Raw genomic sequence first — 14,524 nt, forward strand, 5'->3', positions numbered from 1 at the left:
ATGTCTTGATTTTGATTATAAACTCTTAATCTGCAGGGTGTAAACTAAAGTTAAAATGGTAAGAGTTATAGTGGTGGGTCATTCAGTAAGTATAAATTGTGTCTCTTCACACCTTCCTTCTGATCTACTGTGGCAATTCTGGTATTCCTAAAATGCACAGAATTGATTCCAACATAATAAAAAGTGTTGGCTGTCTGAAGAAAATGTTTTTATATTCTCTTTTTATGTGCATTTTTCATTTATTATATCTATATCTCTTTATTAAATAGAAGTATTTATGTATGTATATTTATATATTATATTATGTTTGAAGCTAGGCAAAATACAGTACACTTAACAATGCCTTTAATTCTACAATCTTAAAATAATTTTAAAACAGAATGACTGAATATGACTATTTCATTATTATTAATCATGACTTGCTCAGTTATTTCCTTTATTCTAATCTCTATCAGGTCATCATTGCACGGAGTTTCATTTGACATCTCTTTTGACAAAGAAAAAAGCATTCCAGTACCTGCTCCAAACAGAGGAATGACCAGATCTGTGAGCAATGAAGGCCTTACAGTAAACATCAACCGCGTGCCCAAACATATTAGAAAAAATCTGTCCTTCAAACCAGTAAACGGAGAAGAGGAAAATCAAGATATTGAAGAGGAAAAGGACACGATAGTTCATAAAGAGACAAAGACAAGTCAATCTCTTCGCACAAATCAAAAAAATGCCAATGAGAGCGGCCGCTACAGGTTTCCAAATGGAGCTCTGCAAAACAGGGCAGTTCTGGATGATTTTGGCAATCAGATTGAGACACCAACCATTGAAGAGGCTTTACAGATAATTCATGACACTGAAAGATCTCCCAGAGTTACCCAATCAGACCAAATTACAAATGGATTCTTTCTTCACAATCAGGAAATGAGCATCTTGAATTCAAACATAAAACCAAATCAGTCTACCCCTGATATAATTACAGACACAAAAGGTGCTCTAAGTCCCGTGACGGACAATACAGAAGTAGATACCGGAATACACGTCCCTTCAGAAGATATTCCAGAGACGATGGATGAGGATTCTTCTTTGAGAGATTATACTGTAAGCATGGACTCTGACATGGAAGAACCATCTAAATTTCTCCAAGATTATGAGATGCGAGCTGGCAATCACAGAGATCAATTAAGTCCCTGTCCCAGCTCAGTAAGTACTAAATCACAGGCAGGCAGCAGTGCTTCTTCAAGTTCGGGGGTTAAAATGACTAGCTTTGCAGAGCAGAAATTCAGGAAGTTGAATCACACAGATAGTAGAAGCAGTGGAAGCAGTTCTCAGAAAACCACACCAGAAGGTTCTGAGCTGAATATCCCTCATGTGGTTGCTTGGACTCATATTCCCGAGGAGGCATCTGTTCCTCAAGGAAGAGACACTACACAGTTACTGGCTTCCGAAATGGTACATCTTAGGATGAAGCTAGAGGAGAAGAGGCGAGCCATTGAAGCACAGAAGAAGAAAGTTGAAGCTGCATTCACAAAGCAGCGGCAGAAAATGGGAAGAACAGCCTTTCTTAATGTTGTGAAAAAGAAAGGCGACGGAGTATCACCTCTCCGAGAAGAGGCAGCAGGAGCTGAAGATGAGAAGGTATTCACTGACACTAATCGGTTGAAAGAAAAAGAAACTGAAAAATCAGATGAGCAAACTAGTAAGACTTCCGAATTGCTAAAAGAAAACCCTGAAAATTCTCACAGCAAATGGTTAAAATCTCCTGCTACTTCTATGGATGCTGAAAAGCAATGGAATTTAGCAAGTCCCTCAGAAGAAAATTTTAGTGAAGGAGATATCTTAGAATATACAAAATCTATTGAAAAACTCAACTCTTCCCTACACTTTCTACAACAAGAAATGCAACGTCTGTCCCTTCAACAAGAGATGTTGATGCAGATGAGAGAGCAACAGGCTTGGGTTATTTCTCCTCCTCAGCCTTCTCCTCAGAAGCAGATTCGGGACTTTAAGCCTTCATCAAGGCAAATGGGAGCTCCATCTCCTGTTGCACCTTTCTCTCAAGAATCTCCTCGCTCTACACATCAGTCCCCACAGTCTTCCAACAGGAAGAATGCCTCTTTTCACATTAAAATGCAAAGGACTCCTAGGCCAAATGAACTGAAAATAACACCTCTAAATCGTACCTTGACTGCCCCACGGTCTGTGGATAGTCTTCCCCGTTTGAGGAGATTTTCTCCAAGTCAGGTTCCCATTCAAACTAGGTCATTTGTTTGCTTTGGAGATGATGGTGAACATGTAGGTGAACCTCAGGTAAAGGGAAACCTTTTGAAGGAAGTGAAGCCTACAGAAGAGGTAGCAAAAGAAGAAGGACCAAAATTGCTGAAACAGTGTGAACAGAAGTTGGAGGAAAAGGAGATTAAGCCTATTGAATCTAATGTTTCTGAAGTATTATCTCAGCCTATCACAGAAACTGTCTGCCTCACTCCAAATGAAGATCAGCTAACCCAACCTATTTTACCAGCACCAGCTCCCAAAACAGCTAACTTAATTGAAGTCTCCCTATCAGATTTGAAGCCGCCAGAAAAAAATGAAGTGTCTGTTGAGAAATACGAAGGTGAGAGTGATAGAGAACAATTTGAGGATGACCAGAAAGTGTGTTGTGGATTCTTTTTCAAGGTAAGAGAACTAGTGGATGTGTTTGTCTGCTATTAAGCTTCATTTGAAAGGAAACTTCATAGTTCAGATATGGATTTCAGTGATAACTTGCAGACAAAGCAGATGGTTCTGCAACTCTAAATGTAGAAGCGTATCTTTTGCACTTGATGATTAATTTGGCATCGTGAGAGTGGTGAGATGCTACCATACTGCAGTTGTGAGCATGCCAGAGTATCCCTTCCCATTCATAGTTGTAGAAGAGTGCTTGGAGTTTTTGGTGAGGATCATGTATGCTGAATATAGGGTTATTTCTAACATAAGCTTTGGTCACCTTAATTAAACATGCTCACATCTCATCCTTCCCTAACCAGCTCCCAAATTTAATTAAAAGTTTTTAAAGTACATAACAGCCTGTGTTGGGTTGTTTTTTTTAAATGTTGAATGTCTGTGAGTTGCACTTTGGAAACCCCTTTTTCCTCTCTTGGCTGGCTAAGGAAATACAGTCTTCCCGAGACTCCCTTTTGAAGTTGGTATTTGGGAGCAATCCCTGTTGTCTAGACACTGAAAGCCATCAAGATTTTGAATTTCCATCTTGGAATACCCCAAAATCTTGTATCATGTATCTGAGATGTACCTTGTTTGTCTGGAAGCATTCCTCAGTTCTAACAAAAAACCTGTCTCAATCAGCAGAAGTTACTTTAAATGCTGCACAGTTACTGCTTTTTGTGATAAATTACTTGCATCTCCATACACATGGAATCTTCTGAAGCTGAATACAGAAGTTTATGCAGTGTGGGATTTGACTCTAAACTAAAATATTTTACTTAGCAAGTTTTCTTACATCAGTGTTGAATTTTATGTTTGACTTAGGAAGGAAAAATTCCTTTATGAAAAGTTTTTAATAGTCTTAAGAAGAATCTTCTTAAATAAACTTATTTCAAATACTGTTAGGATATAGCAACCCAGTGTACAGAATTAAGCGTCTAATGACTTGGCAAAAATCAGTTGCTGAATTCAGAGATCTTAATATTTTTTGGGTCATTTTCCTTCAAACACTGTTGCTGCTAGGATGACCAAAAGGCAGAAAATGATATGGCAATGAAACGAGCAGCGTTGTTGGAGAAGCGTTTGAGAAGGGAAAGAGAGACTCTGCTTCGAAAGCAGCAGCTGGAAGCGGAACTAGAGCATAAGAAGGAAGAGACAAGGTAAAACTACATGTCTTGACTCAAATGATCAGTAACAGTGAATGTAAAAATGTCTGGTTAAGTTAAAAGTGTAACTTCTATGTCAATTGCATCTTAATATCCACGCTATTTAATCCTAGAGCCAGATGTGCTGAAGAGCCCAGCTGAGGACACATGGCAGCTGGTCCTGCAAAATCAGCAGGTGGCATCAGTCTCTAGCTCAGATTCAATGTATGAGCCCTGCTGGCCTGAGTGAAGCTCCTCAGAGTGCTACCCTGCCCTGCACTTTATATTCTGAGGGAGAGCCTATCACTCTGGGCTTCTTTCTGCACAAATGCACAATGCTCCCTCATAAACATGGCTTTGATTTTACTAGTAACAGTATCCCAAAAAGTTTAAAGTGTCTGAAAATTGTAAAAAAAGCAAGTTCGTCTTTCTGATGTCTGAGAACTCTGAAGTTCAAAAAAATCTGATGCCTGTGTTGTCCTCACTGTGCTAGCTAAAAATGTTAATTTGGAAAGGTTCTACTCCTGAATTTATTTGATAATTTTTGTAGACGCAAGACAGAAGAAGAACGTCAGAAAAAGGAGGATGAACGAGCACGGCGAGAGTTCATTAAGCAGGAATATATGAGAAGAAAACAACTAAAGCTTATGGAAGATATGGATACTGTCATAAAGCCACGTTCCCTCTCAATCAAACAAAAAAAGCCACGTCCAAAATCTATTCATAGAGATCATATTGAATCACCTAAGACGCCAATCAAAGGTCCACCAGGTAACAAATGTTTGTGTGGAAAAGGAGTCTGTTCATGCTAAAACACCAGCTTGTTTTTGGTACTAACCAGCACATGCATTTATCAGTGTCTTGTGCTAAATTGAAGCTGCACGTGACCAAAATGGAAAGCAAAATTTGCCAATAGAAATGAAAAGGTGAATGTCACTTACCTGCTATGCATGCGTGCATATATATCAACAAACAAAAAGGTTAACTCTATGAAAACCCAGGGGAAGCACCAACCTGTGTTGCAAGTTTCATACACACCCAGGTATTCTTCATGAATCTTCTTGCACCTGTAGAATGAATGAATAAAAGTTGGGAGATAAGAGGTTGATAAGTAAAATGGTGATTATGAGGTGAGAGCACTTAAACTCCCACTTCATACAGACAAAGTTAAAATAAAAAGTTACTTTTATATTTCATGGGCTTTTCTATTTTGCTCACCTACCTACTGCATGTATAGTTGTTAACACAGCAACACTAATCATGTGGAGCAACTTAGCATTCTTTTAGATATCACATAACTGTAGTAACGATTGGAAGAAGTATTGCCAATTTACAATTAGAAAAATTAACCAGACTGTTCAGTGATCCTTTTTGTTACAGCACCATATGTCCTTGGTATTCTGCTGCATCTTCTCTAGCTGCTTCCCTCCATCTTCCCGTGGAATTTAAAGTGTTCCCTTAACACCTTCCAAGAATCCATCCCAAGCTTTAAATTAGATCTCTTAAGCTCCCTTTCATAAGGGCTTATTAACTTAGATGACATTCTTTGATTTGCATGGTGCCAATATGCCCATGTCCATGCTTCACATGAAAGCTCAGTCTGAGGCCACCCCAGGGGGCTGGGAAAGGCTGGGTGTCAGCAGGTGTTCAGGGGGAGTGCACCGCATACGCATGCAGGTATATCATGTGCGGCTCTCAGTCTCCTATATAAAAGCTCTTAACGATTTTCTGATGCTGGTGTTGGGTCTAATGAACAGACTCTACTACTCGCATAGGTTTATAAGCCTTAACTTTGTTTTTATCCAGGTTCACAGCTTTATCGTGTTTTTTCAGTATCTAGTCTTTCATTGGCATCGCTGAATACAGGGGACAATGAGAGTGTGCAGTCAGGCAAGAGAACACCAAGGTAAAGCTACAAGAACTATTTCATTTAATAACATTTGGTAATCAGCTATGTAAAACTAGCATGAATTTTAAAGAGGTAATGTGTATATATATATAGTGTACTCCAAGAACAGGTCTGTTCTCCTGATTTGAGACATTGATAGTTTCCACTGTCAGGCGTTAGGGAACTAAGCCATGATCATTTGTTTCACAAATTTTACTGAGTGAACCAGTTGGGCAGCTATAAATGAGGTCAAAACAAAATGCTGTTCACACAGCCTCTTTAATTCACCTGCTTGTATTTAAATCTCAAGTTGTGAATGTTTTGTTAAACCTGTGTGCTACATGTAGCTACATAGCTTCTTTTCTTTTTTTAATACAGAAGCTTCTTGTCTTTTTTTTTTCCCCTTAGCAGTTGTACAGGGCAGTATTAAATGTTCACTAGGACTTCAGCCTCTTCCAAACACCAGAATTTATTTTGCATTAAGAAAATCACCTGAAAATGAAATAAAAATAACAGAAAATTCTTAGTCCTATATACAAAATCTATATTATAATTCAGAGGGAAATTATTATTTCTGTGTAACTACTTAATTATATTCAGAGAAATACTAATTTTTTTATAGAAAAGAAACAGGGAAGAATGGCAAACTAGGAAAAGGGGAGTGCTGCATGTTACAATATCCCATGTCATGTTATCATGGTCACTCTTGACATGCCTGCAGCTGGTTTCAGTTGACTTTTCAATTTCCTTGATGTCTTAAGAACCAACTTTTTGGTTTTTACGTACAAAACTTTAATAGTTTGCCTTCCTTTCATATTAGAATGCTTCTCTGCTGAACACTGTAATTTTTTTTAATAGATTGTAAAATTAATGTTTAGGTCTGAGTCTGTGGAAGGATTTTTATCTCCAAGTCGTTGTGGTAGTCGTAATGGAGAAAAAGATTGGGAAAATGCATCTACAACTTCCTCAGTTGCCTCTGCTACAGAATACACAGGTCAGTGACAACAACACTCAGAAAAGTACCTGACTATTAGTGGTCTGTGCATGAAAAGTTTTCAGTTACCTTTATTTGGTTTCCTAAAACTTGATTGAGGATGCTTTCATAGAAATGTTACTTTCACCTCCTTTGAAATAAATGGTAATAATAGAAGGTAAAAATTGTAAATCCAAAATAAAAGTACTGACTCAGTAGCATTTGTAATAACCATAGCAAACTGCAGTAAGGCTCAGGATAGCAAATGGGCTCACAGATCACTGTGCACTTCAGTGTTCTCTCTAGCAAGGCAAGAGTTGAAATTTAAGCTCACTTTACTAAGCAGATTTTTTTTTTTCCTGTTGCAATTTGATTTTTGCTTTTTGTTATTCTGTTCTAATGTGAATTTAAATATTCTGCACCCTTTTTTTCCAAAGAGATACTTTGATGTGTGTTAAAAACTTCACAATCTGACTTCTAATTCTTTATTATAAATCAAACAATAATGGTATCTTCATCCCTTTTCTCCAAATATACAGTGATACCACAAAGACCTTGCATCATCAGGGTTATAAAAGCTCCATTTTTGCCCACCTAATATCGCTTTGTTTGGTAAAGAGTAAAATAACGTTAGGTATTTTCAATAAGCTTTTAGGGAGACGGGGTTTGATTGCTGGACTTGCATAGCTCTGTCAGTTCTGGCAAATGTTTGTTTTGAAAAGAATCTGACCTCCTTTCTGCTGAAATGACTACAGTCTGGAAAGGCACAGTCTTCATTCGGAAGACCAAAAAGTACTTACCTGTTTTTAAACCGTGAGACTTCAGTCAGTTTGTGCCACACGCCTGTCAAATTAAATTACAGGAGGGGTAGTGAGACTTTGCCTGCATGGTCTTGCAGAGTTTCCTCATGAAGAACCATAGTGCTGAAGATCATCTTTTAATGATTATTATGTAAAACTTATTTTTAAATGAAGCAATATCAGTTCCTAGGAATTGAACAGAAGGCTTTTTTCACATTTTTAATATCTTTACTCTGTCAGTCAAATTACAGCTTCTTGGTGTTGATTCTAGGCTTTTTTTCCATGAAGCATAGACAAAGTGAAATTTAATCTTACATTTAATTGGTAATTGCTAGTCTATTATATTCCTTTCTAAGACTCGAAATCGGTACTTGTTGGTTTTTTCAAATAGTCTTGATAGAAGTACACGGATATTTCAGAAATTAAAACACAGGAGATTTCTCCTTCAGCCAGATGAATCAAGTCTTTTTACAGATGGAACAACCTGACAAGTGTCAGGGCAGATCTTTTATCCCTGGATTTGGGTAAAACATTTCTAGAATTCCAAGGTGGACAGGCTACAGTTACTTTAGGCACTGAATTAGCTTCATTGTTTTACCTCCCACCCTTCAAATCACAGGTGTAGATGTTATAAAAAAAAAAAAATTCTCCCTCCTGGATGACTGAAATTGTAGTTAGAAAATGTAAAACCTTTTGTTGTTCATAGAAAAGGTCCTCTGAGAGAAAATATATTTACGAAGACTGCCAATAATAATGATTTAATAATGAAAGACATTTGTAAGCAAATTCAGTAACAGCTGAAAGTATGACATTTTACTTGTTTGTGAAATTTGTGGTCTCTAGCCTAATTCTATTTTATTCCTGGATTTGTATTTTTATGCATGCAAAGTTCTATACTAGAAGCGCTTCACAGCATTTAAAGTAACTCTTGGTTGGCTTATTGATTAACTTCTCTGATTTGTCATTCCTCCTCCATAGGACCAAAGCTCTTCAAAGAACCCAGTGCTAAATCCAATAAGTATATAATTCAGAATGCGCTGGCACATTGCTGCTTGGCTGGAAAAGTAAATGAAGGTCAAAAGAAAAAGATACTGGAGGTAAGGGTATTTTTCCCCTAAAAGCATAAACACCTGCGTCAAACCACGTCAGGCATTATGAAGGACACTCAAGTATAAATGCAAATATCGAAAGGAACATTCTGAGGTTATGCCAGTGCTTAGAAAGGCTTGAGTGACTGCTGTGACTTGCTTCCTGTGTAGGCAGAAGGGTTCTCTAGTACTGTAGAAACAATAGCTGTCAATGGTACATGCAGCACAGGAACCTGAATTGATTGACATGTTAATTAATAGTTACTGCTTGTTTAATGTGGGAACTTCAATATGTAGACTCTTACAATTTGATCACAAATTTATTTTCTCTAACATGAAAAATACCAGTCTTATATGTACAGATCCTCAGACTGGGCCCTTCAGAGCTAAAGCACAGCTCAGCCATGAACAGCAAGAGCTGGAACGCATCCCTCCTACGCTTCTCTCCAGTTTCTAAGTAGTAGGGCAAACTCCGGACTTTCTGCTACAGAAAAGTGCCTTCCAGCCTTTTCCCTTAGGCTAGTATAAATCTTTTTGAAGTTGCACAAATATTTTAAGGGTGAAAACTCAGGCACCAGTGTGTTTCCATGCAAAAGATGTAACACAGAGTTTGAGGGTTGAGAGTAGTAGGACTTTTACTAATTGTGACAAATTTGACAGATTAAATAGATCAAAGAACACAGGTACTTGGAATCTGGATGTAATTCCTTTTCTGGAATAAATTTCACAACAGTATTTCTTGCCCTTTCTTCTCTCTGTAATTATTCTGAATTCATGTTTAGATGCTGCCTTCTCTGTCTTTCCAGCTACTTTTTGGGAATAACAAGAAATAAAGATAGCCTCTTTCAGTTCAAGTAACTGGGAGCACAATAACTCCCAGAAATCCCAGGAAAGAACAGCTATAAAAAGGTCGTGCTTAACTCTTGGATGCAGCATACATCACTTGGTAGAAGCTGTACATGTTCAGGGCACATGTCCCATAGAAGTTGTTTGGTGGAACAGGAGTCTGAACATTTCAGCTAATAAAGAACCTTTGCTTCATACACTTCAAGGGACTTTTATGGTTTGACCAAACTTGAATGAATTTAGGGACAACTGAAAGCCCATTTGAGCACTGGAGGATCTCTCAGGCACATCTAGACATAACTAAATTTCCTGTTCCCAAATAGTTTACAACTATTTGACCTGCCTGATGAAATGGATCAAAAGTTTTATTTGGCCTACAAAAAAATTGTTAGGATGTCTACTCTTGAGGTACAACTAAACAAGTGTAGCTGAAATTGTCTAAATAAACGAGGTTTTGTTTGAGAAATTAAGCTACTTTGTCAAAATTCAGGTAAGTGAGGCTTAGCAAATTCTAATGATTGGAAATAAGGTCTTCTAGTGGACAGAGTTAGACCTAAATTCCAGCTCTGACAGAAAACACATTTAAAATGACAGTCATAGAATCGTAGAATTATGACGGTTAGAAGGGACCTTTCAGATCCTCTAGTCCAGCCATTAGAATGTATTCTAACTACAATGTAAAATTCATATTGTGATCATTTTTTTTCTTTCTTTCTTTCTTTTAAAGGAAATGGAAAAATCTGATGCCAATAATTTCTTAATCTTGTTCCGGGATTCAGGCTGCCAGTTCAGATCTCTGTATACATACTGCCCTGATACTGAAGAAATCAATAAATTAACAGGAATAGGTCCCAAATCTATCACAAAGAAAATGATAGAGGGACTGTACAAATACAACTCTGACAGGAAGCAATTTAGCCACATACCTGCTAAAACTTTGTCTGCCAGCGTTGATGCAATTACCATTCACAGCCATTTGTGGCAAACCAAGAGACCAGTTACTCCTAAGAAACTTTTACCGACCAAGGCATAGTAGATGGGAAAACATTTGCTTCAGACAATTATGATAAACTTGCACTTCGTCTTTACTGCCTATAGGAAATAGATTTCTAGTTGCCAACAAGACTCTTAGAACTTAAAACTGGACACCGAGTTCTATTATCATGTCCAACTGGAATGTAAACACAGTGTTTAGGAGTGCAGAAGATTATGGCTTAGGTGAACAATTATGAGTGATTACGGAAATGTTTGACTTGTGTGGAGATTTGTATGTGCTAATACAATATATAGAGTATATTTGCTCTGTATTTTGATTAGATACACTGAAGCACTGAATGTTCCTCTTTAGTGACTCAAACTACATTTTTTTTACATCTGTTGCCTTATATGTTTGTATTTGTGCTTGTCTTGGAATATTTTTTTTCCTTTCACTAAAGAAATAGTTAATATTCTCAATACCATTGAACTTTGCATACTGACTTTCAGCAAAGACTAAATGATAAGTTGTACGTCTCTGAAGAACAGCTGAATGGGGTTGTTCTGCAAGATCCTTTTTGTGTGTTCTAACAAAATCAAGATTTGTTCCCCTGATTATTTATAATTGTTCTTCAATTAAATAATACTGATTTGCTTACAGGCTAAACAGCAAAGGGAAAACCTTTGAACTGCTTGAAATTTCCTTCAACTGAATTATTTAAAAACTCAGGGTATAGTTAGGTGATGCAATTATTCCTGTTTCAGTAAGTTACCGTCTGAGATGTAATGACTGACCATGGGCATGTTCATAATACCATTAAAATGCAAAGTAAAATGGTTTGAGAGTAAAAAACTCTCAAACAGTTTAAGCAAACGTGCATTATTTTGCGTTGTTCCAGATGAAGAGCAAGCAGATGGTCAGGCACTGCTTCTCCAAGGAAGTAACAGCAACTTGTGAAACATTCAGAACGAGAACCCTGATGTTTGCCTGACAGAACACTAAAAATACTCAGAAGAATCACAGAATTCACTAAGTCACAGACCTTTCAGAAGTCGTGTATCTAATTCCCATAGATTTTGAGATCCAGGCCACTCTCTATTCTTCCTGCCTTCAGGTCTGCCAGCTCAGACTTAAATCAATTTCCTAGGGAATAGACAGCTGATAAGAATTTTCAATGTGTCTTAGTAAATCGTTTTCTTGACACAATCTAACAGATGATGTCTTGTGACACTTAGCTATTTTAAACACACATGGCAAAAAAGCCTAAATGACTTTTCAATAAATTTATTAAATGACCATTTACAAAAACTCTAGGCGTATTCAGTATTAGCTATAAAGGGCTGCATTTTATTTCAAAACAGTGTTGGATTATTTTATAGATCACTATTCCATTTCAGTGTTTGTTTCTCTTATAATTTGCTTTTTACATAGCACTGTTCTGAAAAAAAGAAAAAAAACTAACCAACTACTACAAACTTGAAGCCTCCCCTGAATCTGTGGCTATTTTGATAACGTACACCAGAGGATTTGCTGGGGGAAAAAAACCTAATCTCATTCTCAGGAAAAGACTTGAATGATTTGTGATTCTGTTCTGTTTCAATGTTGTGACAACTACATTAGCATAAGACAGTATTGTGCTCTAAGTGTGTACTCCATTCTGTTTCATGGGGAGACTAACACGACGTTCGCGTTTCTCTCATTAAATTGCTTTGAGAGAAACTATGCCTCACTACTACCATGTACTCATCGACTTACATAAAAGATGCACAGGAACGAGATGTCATTAAGCAGTTTAGAACAGTACTTTTTTTTTTTTTTTAAATTATTATAAGGCCTTAGGCATCAATGCATCTGAGTTACAAACATTTTCTCAAAAATGCTGTCGGTTTTACTGTAATTTATGTTCTTATATTTATGTATATTTGTTAAAACTGTAAAAAAAAAAAGAAAAAAAAACACTTTAAAATACATGTTTAATATGTATGTGGCTCAAAACTATTTGTGGTTAGCTGATTCCTACTGTTTGCATGTATATCACCAGGATATGTAACTCTTATATTTCCAGTGTATACATATTGTGTATATAGGATATAAATAATATTAATAAAGGGGAAAGAGGGTTTGCACATTCTGCCTGTTAGACAGTTCCTACAAATACTGTTGTAGGAACATCTTGAATAACAATATGAAACTGTGTATAATATACAGTGATTCAAGAAATCAGGAGGTTGGGATTAACTGATACACATACGGTGAATAACTTCAAAAGAAGTTTTATCGTGGGAGGCTTTTTATTTCTGAAATCTGTACTATGATTTAACTGAAGATTTGCAACACTATAAAGACACACGCATCCATCTAATCGAAGTGAGCTTAAATACGTGACAAGAATTCTTTGAGTCATTTTAAATATATCTGAATGTATTATGAAATTTACGTTTGTCAACAGGTTAAAGATTTGTGCAATGTCTAAAAGTAGAATGTGAATAATGCAGTTGAAAATTTAATTGCTCGCAGTATAAAGTTTTACTTAATACAGGAAAAGTAAAGCTAGATACGCTTTTCCTTTTTAAGCCTGCAAATTTTCTAATTACAGTGGATCTTTGGTTGGGATCATGTTTAAAAAAAGAAAAAAAAGAAAAAAAAAAAAAGCTTTCCATAAAGGCCAGTATTTATCACTGACCTTTTCAGAACACACTGGTGCTTTCATCAGGGGTATTATTATTGTTGCTATGACTGAATTGCCAAACTCTCGTCTTAGTTTTTGGAGCAAAATTTCATATTCTAACAGTCATAATAGCTACTGAAATCTTTTTTTTTTTTTTTTTTAAATGTTAGTATGACTGTTAGTTTTTATTATTTGGCTGTTTAAAGCCAAATTCAGCTATTTAATTATGATTTAATGGGCACTGTTGAAAAATGTACAGTGTATTGTGTGCTTACTTGTCCACTTCTATGGAGCATAGCTTCCATATTTTTTCAAATGCTGTGCTGTAAAATATTGTCATTGCTACTTATGTGGTACAGTGTAGTTTTTTCCTTTCATTTAAATAAAAGCATGGCACCAAAAGTGCATCTTTTGTTTTCTTGATTACATCTAAACTGAAATGATAAGAAGTTTACAATAACGTTTAAATCTTGTTTCTTCTTGTATTTCAGTAACAAAGAAATTGTAGGAAATATGTACCATTTTTATTCCTCCCTTTTTTCCCCCCCCCATTGTTTTGTCTTTCATGTATAGTTTAGATTTCTGGTGTGATCAGAGGGAGGCTATTGAAGAATTAGGCTTCTCGTTTCATTCTTGAGGAGCTTCTAATTTCATTCTTGAGGACAATGTGGCCTTACCCTCTTCTCTTCAGAAGTGAGTTTCACGTTTGCAAGTCAACTGATGAGCTCCTGTGCCCTGGTTAGCTTCTGTTGGTCCAGACCCCAGAAACAAACCAGTGGGTGTAGCAGGATTGCTTCAGAAGGGAAGGTTTTCAAGATGAAGCCTTACCTTCATCAAGACAGCTAATAGAGTATGACTTTTAGTGAAATAACTTGTACTTGTCAGTGGTGTAATCTTGAATAGAAATAGCATTCAAAAAAATAGGATTTGTATATTAGCAATTTTTTCCAGTCCAAATCATGTCTTTTGGGGGGTTTTGTGCTGCCCTGCTGGGCTGCAGAGCCAGAGTAAGGACTTGCTGAAAGGGGAGGTGACATCACTGCACTGTGAAGAGGCAGACTGAGTTGTTGGGCTAAGGTATGCAGGTAAGAATCTCTGAATTCCAGAGCTGTTCAGAGGGCAGCTGCAAGAATACAGGAAACCTGACAGTAGGGCTTCTAATACTAATGTGAAGGAAAATGAATAGCTTTCCCTCCTCCCCCCAAAACTGGTTGTTTTTCAGCCAGCTCAATCAGTTCCCTGTACGGCATCACAAACAGGCTGACACAAGCAAGGAATTATGTTGGAACACAAACAACCAGTTGCACCCAGTAAAGCTATTTTTTCAGGGGCGAGCCCAGCTCATAATTTTCATCTAAAAACAGCCTTTGTCGAGACCGGCTTTAGAACAGGCTTCATTTTCTCTGCTGTTAAGCTAGGAATACCAAACTTGAGAAACTTCAGATCACA

General features: G+C 36.9%; 1 protein-coding gene across 3 annotated transcripts in view; it reads left to right on the plus strand.

Moving 5' to 3' along the window:
• The window catches only part of CAMSAP2 (calmodulin regulated spectrin associated protein family member 2), a 97,479-nt gene extending 83,999 nt beyond the window's left edge, over positions 1-13,480 (plus strand). Inside the window, exons 12-18 of one of the 3 annotated variants that reach the window (XM_014943446.1) lie at positions 456-2,667; positions 3,715-3,851; positions 4,387-4,607; positions 5,670-5,742; positions 6,603-6,718; positions 8,476-8,594; positions 10,159-13,480. In XM_014943446.1, coding sequence (XP_014798932.1) covers positions 456-2,667; positions 3,715-3,851; positions 4,387-4,607; positions 5,670-5,742; positions 6,603-6,718; positions 8,476-8,594; positions 10,159-10,464 — 3,184 coding nt within the window. In that variant the 3' untranslated portion in view covers positions 10,465-13,480. Of the gene's footprint in view, positions 1-455; positions 2,668-3,714; positions 3,852-4,386; positions 4,608-5,642; positions 5,743-6,602; positions 6,719-8,475; positions 8,595-10,158 lie in introns of all 3 variants that reach the window. The other 2 variants (XM_014943444.1, XM_014943445.1) reach the window with 2 other exon arrangements.
• Positions 13,481-14,524: the final 1,044 nt, after the last annotated feature.

The sequence above is a fragment of the Calidris pugnax genome, unplaced genomic scaffold (assembly GCF_001431845.1).
Source record: "Calidris pugnax isolate Ruff unplaced genomic scaffold, ASM143184v1 scaffold63, whole genome shotgun sequence".
In the NCBI taxonomy this organism is placed as follows: domain Eukaryota; kingdom Metazoa; phylum Chordata; class Aves; order Charadriiformes; family Scolopacidae; genus Calidris; species Calidris pugnax.